The 8,826-nt window shown below is 37.4% G+C and overlaps 2 protein-coding genes across 3 annotated transcripts; both read left to right on the top strand.

The window, feature by feature from the left end:
- The first annotated feature begins 570 nt into the window (after positions 1-570).
- LOC131792573 (uncharacterized) lies at positions 571-5,678 on the top strand. Of its 2 annotated transcripts, none has more exons than XM_066171234.1 (4): positions 571-635; positions 3,341-3,393; positions 3,740-4,648; positions 5,399-5,677. In XM_066171234.1, the coding sequence occupies exons 2-4, from the start codon at positions 3,349-3,351 to the stop codon at positions 5,573-5,575; spliced, it is 1,131 nt and encodes a 376-aa protein (XP_066027331.1). In that variant the 5' UTR covers positions 571-635; positions 3,341-3,348; the 3' UTR covers positions 5,576-5,677. The 2 variants fall into 2 exon arrangements, with proteins under 2 accessions (XP_066027331.1, XP_066027332.1); XM_066171235.1 differs by lacking the exon at positions 571-635 and adding an exon at positions 645-789 and having other exon boundaries at positions 5,399-5,678.
- A 608-nt stretch (positions 5,679-6,286) lies between these two features.
- LOC131792569 (uncharacterized) lies at positions 6,287-8,813 on the top strand. The gene has a single exon (XM_059109979.2). It carries the CDS (start codon positions 6,622-6,624, stop codon positions 8,599-8,601), a length of 1,980 nt encoding a protein of 659 aa, XP_058965962.2. The 5' UTR covers positions 6,287-6,621; the 3' UTR covers positions 8,602-8,813.
- The last annotated feature ends 13 nt before the right edge of the window (positions 8,814-8,826 follow it).

The raw sequence follows: 8,826 nt of genomic DNA, 5'->3' as shown, positions 1-8,826 counted from the left end.
GATGAAGTGTCTTGAACGAGGCCAGTATAACATGCTCGTCGATATTACGAGTAGTTTAATATCTGATCTGCGTTCCAGATAAAGATAGTCGAAGGAAAAGCGGCCTGCGATTGTTTAACTAAGATTGTAGGAAAAATCAATAATAGCTTCAATAGAGATATACAAAGAAGATTGTTCTGTTATTTCCGAACTTTTTAAAAACAATTCCCTGACTGTAGATTTTTATTTTGTTGATAGAACTCTACGCTAAAAGAGACAAGAGAATGATATTTGTAAAATTTATCAACTCCAAACAAAGCAAATATGAGACATAAGGTTGTGAAATCATGATTCGGTCTCCTCTTAGGGTGTCAGGCAGGAGTCTTTATTGTTGCCAAAATAAAAATTTCTTCAACGGGCTCATTAGTTCATATCAAATTTGGCGTTAAGGTTTTCTTCATTTAAAGGATGTGGCATAATAATTACCATCCAAACCAGTATCCAGTGGATCTTAAACAGTAGGAAGACTGGAAACCAGTTTTTTTAGCGGGTGGTCAGCGTTTGGACAATTGCCCAATTTTCATGTGGTGTAACGAAGCTATACACGTGAGGTTGGGACCCGGCAGAAAACAGAGCGGTTATCATACTATACACAGGTGAGACTGTATGTTGTACGCATAACAAAGATCTTTTTATATCTTTTGCGCTAAATTTGCAAATAAGTGCACAGTGATCGCGGGTAGTTATTTCCGGTTTACAACTTGCATCCAGGAATGATCGTGGACTTAAGATGTTAATTTGGTTCGCATGGTAAGCATACTATAAGGAATGAGTACAACTCAAGATACATTCGATTATGATTCCTTTAGAGTCTTGAATTTAACCCTTAATTTTATATTTTTTTTAAAACGTAATTTATAACTGAATCGATCGTTATATTTCTGGAAAGATCAAGATCAGTCCGAAGAGTTATGTTTAAACGCAAATCAACCATTAGTTCACATGTTAGCTGCAGTGAGTGTTCTTTAGGATTTGAAGCACGTGGGAAGTTTTGAGCACAGACAAGGGCAAGTCTAGCTCCCAAAACTTTCCGCGTGCTTCACACATCTTATCTCCATGAATATACGGCTGACGTTTGGAACACTTGATTTATCACATTATATTTGGGAAAGCCAGCGCTTTGAATCTAAAATAAATCGTCTTTTGACCCAAAAAAGCTCCAATGAAATTTAAAAAGTTTGAAATGTTATTCCCAAACTAAACAAATAATAATTTTAGTCAACCTCTACTCAGAAGTCAAAATTTATAGGAAAAAAACCACACAAGGTCACCGTCAGCTTCACCCCAAATCAGAGACTTGGCAACTAAGCACACAACTGTAAAATGGCCTATTGTTGTTAACTTGACTTCATGGTCAGAAAATTGCCTAGTATTATGTTGAAAATTCTGAAAGTCGTCAGATTCAAAACAAAATCTTCTGTTGCACAATACTTCAAGGCATATCTACATTTAAAAATAATATTTACTGGGCTAAAGAATGGTCTGAAATTGGTGAAGCTCCACTTTTGTCATCAAATTCAGTTTTCATTTTTCATCCATAATTTGGATAGTGTTTGGGAATCGAAGCATTGTCCAAAATTCTCACCGGTTCTTTTAAGTCTCAAAAGATCATCGCTTTCCAAATCGAGTATCCTTCAATAGATTTACCTTTCATTTAGAGCTCCTAAGAGTCTGTCTCAAAAATCGTCACAAAGTTCACAGTCAATCACTAAGGAAAATTTTTGGTCCTGGGCCGTTTGCTGATTTCATTAGCATTCACAACAGGATTTTGAAGCATGCTCATGCTAGTTAATTAGGGTACCTGAATTTGCTAGCTATTTCATAGTGACTATTATTTCAGATCTGAGACAAACATTTACATCAAAATCTTTAAGTAGACTTATCTCATGGAAACAAAATTTGGAATGAAGAAACAATTTACTATAATGAAATTTTTTACCTGATTGTGCCAATTTTTGCCTGTTAACCATGTAAGTGTAAGTTTACATAAAAAGTGTTTTTTTTTCTGGCTATTATGCAATGCACTGTGGTGAAAATGTTCAGCAGTGTGTGGCTAAATTCCTTTGCAACAGAGGTAGATTCCTCTCAACTTGGATACCACAGCACCCCCTAAAATTCCTTACATAGAGATGCTACCATTGTTTCAGCTGTAGTCTCCACAAGTAAAAGTAAATCTTCTGCTTTTTTCAAAGTATTACATTTCTATTGCAAATGAACCCAAAAGGTGATTGAGTCTGCCAGGCCACTTACAAGAATTTATCTTGGAAACAGTTTCTTGCAATAGCTTTTAGGGAAAACCCTTGTAGCAAACTGCAAGTGGATGATTCACCCATCTGGGAGCCCTTTTTCAAAAGAAGTTTATGAAAGGGAAGATTTCATTGGTTATGTTACTAGAGGCTGATGATTGTTAACCTGGTCATCAACTCCCAGAAATGATTAATGGGTAACTTCTCTCCATAATATCCATACAACATCTAGCAAATATGTAATGAGAATACTCAGACTTATCTGGTTAAAGCTACCTTGATCGCATACCAAATTCTTATAACCAATTTACAATGAAATCTCTGGTAGCAAGAGAAGGGAATTCACAGGTCTTGGGAGTTAAAGAGTTAACTGAAGGGGAAAATGAAAACGAAGCATGATGTAATGTGTATTGTCCTCTTCATTATGGTAGCTTCTAACCAGTTACTCCCAGAAGTGACCAAAAAGGAAATTCTCCTCACAATCTTGATAGTGGAGCTTGCAGAGCATAGCCCCATAATTATACAGAATAGTAGTATCCCATCAAGCCGAAAAAATTTGGATGTACGACTTGTGCTCTTGAGATCTGTGGGAAAAATAAAATGCAAGCTCTGCTTTTAGGCTTGGCTAAATCTATGTATTACATTTTCAAGCAATTAGGTGATGGGAGGGAAAAAAAATACCAACCAAGGGGATACCATTTAATTTAACTGATTCTTTGATTCTTACCACTAAAAATATAAGAAAAGTACAGCAGGCAGTGATGAGAACTGATATGTAGTTTATAGGAATGAAAGGTTTAAAAACATGAGAAAAGTGTGAATCATACCCCTTTATTGATTCCATGTCTGTGGTTTAGAGGATTTTTGATGCATACTTTTTATTCAAAGTTCACCAAGTGACTTGCTCAACTGTTATCTTATAAGCTGAATTTTCATTTTATATCTGCTAACATCAATCTTTTGATTTATTTTGATAAATTTACAACTATATAAATTTTCAAGTCTTTGAGAAACTGGAGCACATTAATTGCAATAAATTTTCATGTTACTTTTAGGAAAAGAAATGAGGCAAAGAAAATCTGAGAACAGACATGGGAATAATACAGAGGTAAATCTGGAAAGAACCTTTTGTCTTTGTGGCTCCAGTCAATTTTTACCCTTTCTTGGAAAATCTGTATTGATTCTGAGCAGTTTCTAGTCTTAGTTTTGGGTTAGAAATATGAGACAAAGCTATGATTTCTGATAAGAGTTAGAAAAAGTTGAAGATATGATGGCTTTTTGGGGTTTTAGACTATGAGTTGAAGTCAATGGAATCAAAATAAAATTTGTACCTCTTAATTACGGTACTCTCAAACAACTGTTTTTTTGTTGTTGTTGTTCTTATTGTAATGGATATTTTGCTCTATAAACACTGACTTAATTTGGTCATAATTAATTTTTTCTTTCTGTTGTAGTCAAATCCTTCAACTAAAAGAGAGGGATCTAAGAATGAGACAAATGGTAGCTGGTGGGGTTTGCTAAAGTATTCCTTACTGCTGTTAGTTCCTGGTTTTCTCAATCATGCAGCACTTTATCGTGAGGATGTAGCACTTAGACCACAAGGGGAATTGTACGACATTGGCTGGAAACAAAAATTGTTTATGGCTTGTTTAGGGCATGGTCCACCCACAGTTATTCTGGATGCACCAACAGGCAAATCTTCAGATGTGTGGGCTTTGGTTGCTCCTCAAATCGCTAAGGTGGCTAAAGTTTGTTTTTATGACAGAGCAGGGCTTGGCTTTAGTCAAAGACCTTTGGTGAATTGGTCTGATCCAGAACAGGCCAAACGAGGCAAGCTTTCAACAAGTGAGAGAATGGTGGAAGATTTTCAAAGACTCTTCACTGAGAGTTCTGATCAGCCAAAACCCTTTATACTAGTTGGAGCTGAGTTGGGGGCAGTAAATGCAAGATTTTATACTCAGATGTTTGAGAACAATGTTGCAAGCCTAATATTGATAAATCCACTAGTGGAGGGAATGTTTGGGGATGATTGGACAAGGTTGTGGTTTGAACAATATGTGTTGTCTCAACAAGTTTTACAGTTTTCTGCAGCGACGGGAATCACAAGATTAGCTCTCATCCTTGGTTTGATGAAGGTTCCGTTGCAACATAAACTATTGCCAGCAAATGTTACAATGCGTCAAAAGTATCTTTTATGTAAACCAGGCCATCTAAGTTCAGGAGTTGATGAGTTTTTCTTTGCAAATGAAAGCTTAGCTCAGATGAGAATGTTGAGGAAAATTAAACCATTTCCACAGTCAGTGGATGTGTCTATCATCAGCAGTGCTGTGTATGATGACAAATTGGAAGGGAACTTACAAAAGGTAAGAATTCTCATTTAAACTTGTCACTTCCAAGATCCAATCTGTAATTCTCCCTTACTCATAACCATACATTTTCTTGTATTTTAGACAAAAAATTTGGTCTCATTTCAAGAGAGCACTCTTAACCCTTTACACTCTAACACTAGTATGTATTTTTTCCATGCTGTTCTCAACACATTTCCCAAGGTACTGACAATGAGAATATCTTTAGCAATCAAGAACCTCTTTAGTTGGTGATTGTTTGCTCTCTTGTAAATCGATTGAAATGTTCCAATTGCACATTTGGGAGCAGTCCACATGCGGAGCCTGGATGGGAAAATTGGGACTGCTGGAGTGTGCATAATTAGCCAATCAGCTTTTGGGGATTTAGGATTCAGAAATGGCTGAGATGCTTGAGAGAAAATGTTAGTTATTTTTGGAAATTTGTAACATGAGTGCAAGAAGTCAAAGTTTGGAAATTTCATGGCTGTGATTAAATTGTAGATACAAGCAGAGAATTTTTGACTGTTTTAGTTGGTGTTCTGCTCTTTATTTTCCTTCAACATTTGTTAATTTATGAAAACTTCAATTTGTATCATGGTATTTTGTCGTAGAAAAGATCTCTGTGTGAAATTATCATTACAATTGTTGCAGTTCTGAGACTTATCTTGCAATTAACTCCCTCAATGTGTTATTTGAATGTTTTGTTTTGTTTTGATTTTTTTTTCATTCCATTTCACTGATATATCATTATTTCCACTTTTTTGTCAGGTATGGTCTAGAGCACAGGATCAGATATCAAATGTCTTACATCCAGGAAGTGAAAAGATTCCTCTTTCAGGAAACGTTCAATCAGCACTTTTACAACATTCTGAAGTTATCGTGAAAGTTATTACAAAACATGTTAGTAAATGGAGGCAAAAACAACAAAAACCAAAGAGCTCCTGATATACTATCCCAAATTACTTCAAGACTGTTTTAGAATAAGTTTATGTTCTAAGCACACGGAATAAAAAGTTAAGAAGCTTGTAGTATGCAAGGTCTGTTTTTTCTGAAATGGTCACGTCAACCAAAATAAAGCAGAACAAGGTTACTAGGTCTCCCTAGGATACACTTGTAGAAAAAAAGCATATTATCTAGTTACCTTCCCACCATTATTTTCCAACAATTCCCCTTGAAATGAATAGGAAAAAAGTCAAGTAACCCCCTTGACTTCATTTCTACCTTAGCCTGAGGCACACAATAAGCAATTATTGGATGAGGTTGAGCATGATATTAGGATTTATCAGTGCTGAAGTCTGAGTTATCTTCGAAAGTGGAAGGCTGAGGCAGATAACACAGACGAGGTTCAGATAATTCTTAATATTATCCTGAAACTGACTTAGATAATTGTTTCATTACACACTTGCTCTCAACCAATCAGTTTCATAGTAACTCTTATGTTGAATAATTTAGAGTACTGGTAGTCCAAAACTAGCCCCAACACCCTAGTTTGAGCTTCCAATAGTGGCACTGACATTTCAGTGTCCTTCCCACCCCCTTCTCAACCACTCTAGACACACTTAAGAAGAGTCCACTTAGTAAGTCAGTTTTTTGACAACAAGCTTAATGTGTTCAGTGTTGAACGTGGGGACAAGACAAAAGCAGAGAACAACAAAGCAGCTGGATTAGCATACTATTATTTCTGCGACTCTTCTTAATCACATGGGTAAGCAGTCATTTCATTTGTGACCAACGCGCAAGCCGTCGCGTAGTAAGTTTAAGCCAATCAACAAGCTTTATTAATGATTAGTTGCCAGTGCCTCTATGCTGGTCGCAATTAAATCGAAATACGGAAGTTAATCGTTGAGATAAATAAGTCAGCCGTAATGGAGGGTAGAATTCACGATCACATTCAAGGCAGAAGGTAGTGAGACGATTCGGTTCATTCGGATCGCTTCCTGATTTTGGAATAAGGCCATCTTGCACTTATTGTAGTCTCTCGATCACAAATCATGGAGGAAATGAAGTCAGGAACCGTAGAAGCAGAGCAGGAATCAGTATGGACAAATGGTGCTTTGGAGGCAGTTATGAAGATTATACTGAATGCAACAGAGACTCAGCATAATCACCGATTGTTTCTCAACTCTCTTAAACGTTACAAGACATTCGAGGAAGAATTGGAGAGCAAGAGCGGCCGAGGAGTACAACTTCTGATGTCTGGTAGTGTTGCAGAGAACTTATTTGCAATCCACTGGGTCTACAAAGATGGGAAAAGGGAGGCAAATAATGATATCGATGTCATGCTTATTGATTGCTCAATGGTCGTTGTTGAAAAAGATCCTAAGATGGATGGTGAGGACACTGAAACAAACACCGGTAAATCTGCTCAACCAGAATCTTCTCATACTTGTATAGCAGAAGATGAGAGAGAAGAGGTTGCTTACGAGGCCTCAAATGACAAATTTTGGCATACAGAAAAACATGCCCTCTTGGTTCCAAGTAACCACCCTGGTTACGTTCAACTGAGTACCGTCGATGAGAAAGAAAAAAGAACATTTTTGACCACAGAGAGCTTCAAAATGTTTTGGTCTGAGGTTGTTAACAACACTGCACTTTATTCTCTAGTCAGCGGTCCTCAGCTTCCTGCAGGTGGGGTCGTTGTCAGTGGACCAGCTCTGAATAGACGGGATCGCCCCGGCAGCAGAAATAATTATCCTCACGACTATGTTCCGTGTTTGCGCTGTGAGAGATGGACAACCTTGGCAGGGGGATGGGCAGTCGACAGAACACGTGCTGTTGATTGGCCCAGCAAAGAGTTGATTTTGGAGATAATTAGCGAAGGTTGTCATGTTGTTCCAGTGTTTTGTCATGATAATACAGAGAGCAATTTGAGCCAAACTGAATGGAGACTTTCGTTTTCTAATGCTGAGAAGAAGCTTATACACTCACTAGCAACTGAACAACGACAGAGCTATATCATGGCTAAGTTAATTATGAAACAGGTCATTCAAGAAATGAAGGACAGTGTTTCAGGAACAACTGTGGAAAAAGCTCCATCATCTTATCATCTAAAGACAATTTTCTTATGGAAATGTGAAGAGAAGCCTTTGGAAAAGTGGAGACATCTTCTTGAATCAGTGGTTGATTTGTTGAAAACCCTAGTTGATCATCTGAGGTTGGGGAACATTCCACAATACTTCATCCCAGAAAACAACTTGATCGACCATATCAAGAAAACTGATCTTACTTCTGTGGCTGATGGCATCACTGCAGCTGTGAATAACCATCCTAAAGCACTGCATAATGTTTTCCTTGTAGCATATAGCAGTCAGCTTGACTATGATGGGAGGGTTTGCCCAATCCTAAGAATTCTAGAGGGCCAATTGAAGATCTTCTGCGAGACTGGTAAAGCAGAAGCTAAGCTCTATCTATGCTGTATATTGAACTCTGTTATTGATTCCCTATCAGCAGCAACTGTTGGAACCTCAGATGAATCACAGCCTCTAAAAGACCATAGGTACCTGCTGGAGATTTATTGTTCATGTCATGGCACTGCAAAAAGTGCCTTGGAAGTACCATCTCCACCTGTGTTGGGTGCTGCAGAAGAGGAAACAACTGTCATGCTCCTATTCAAGTACTTGTTGGATCTATTACAGAACACACACATTCTGACCACCTTAAAGAGTGATGTATTTGCCTTTTTGACAAGAGTATTTACCCAAAATCTAGTTTCATTGTCAGTCAAGGAAGTGTTCACTGAGTGCTGTGAGGCATGCCTTGTATTGTATCAGACTGTTTGTGACAATCTTGGAATATCCTGTGAATCTGCTATTTCATGTCGTGAAGAGTTTGGCACACTTACTGGCATTGACTACATTTTCTTTAAACACCCTGATATGGCTAAACAGAATTTCTGTCAATTTGCTGCAAAACGGTTTAAGAAGTTTCAAGAAAATGGTGATTTAGGCAAAGTGAAGACATTAAGTTGGTAGTGGGAAAACTAGGTTAAATAATCGTATAGTCTTTAACCCTTTACTCCTAAGATCTCATTGGTAATTCTCCTTATTGTGTGCCATACAATTCATATGATGTTAGTTTGGATAATTTGGAATTGGATCAACAAATAATCCTGTAATAGTGTAGTTTGATTGTCTGGGTTAGTGAAGTCCTGAGAAGGACTGTTGTTGGTAGTGGTGACTAACGTTTTGACAACCTGA

This window comes from Pocillopora verrucosa, chromosome 8, assembly GCF_036669915.1.
Source record: "Pocillopora verrucosa isolate sample1 chromosome 8, ASM3666991v2, whole genome shotgun sequence".
NCBI classification, from domain to species: domain Eukaryota; kingdom Metazoa; phylum Cnidaria; class Anthozoa; order Scleractinia; family Pocilloporidae; genus Pocillopora; species Pocillopora verrucosa.
The sequence above is the reverse complement of the archived record's forward strand: the minus strand, read 5'-3'. Positions and strand labels throughout refer to the sequence as shown.

Excerpts from the sequence above, each read along its gene's own strand:
- LOC131792569 (XM_059109979.2), top strand. The coding sequence starts at position 6,622 with ATGGAGGAAATGAAGTCAGGAACCGTAGAAGCAGAGCAGGAATCAGTA.
- LOC131792573 (XM_066171235.1), top strand. The coding sequence starts at position 3,349 with ATGAGGCAAAGAAAATCTGAGAACAGACATGGGAATAATACAGAG. Across the intron at positions 3,394-3,739 it reads GACATGGGAATAATACAGAG|TCAAATCCTTCAACTAAAAG; the intron begins GTAAATCTGGAA and ends TTTCTGTTGTAG. Across the intron at positions 4,649-5,398 it reads TGGAAGGGAACTTACAAAAG|GTATGGTCTAGAGCACAGGA; the intron begins GTAAGAATTCTC and ends CTTTTTTGTCAG.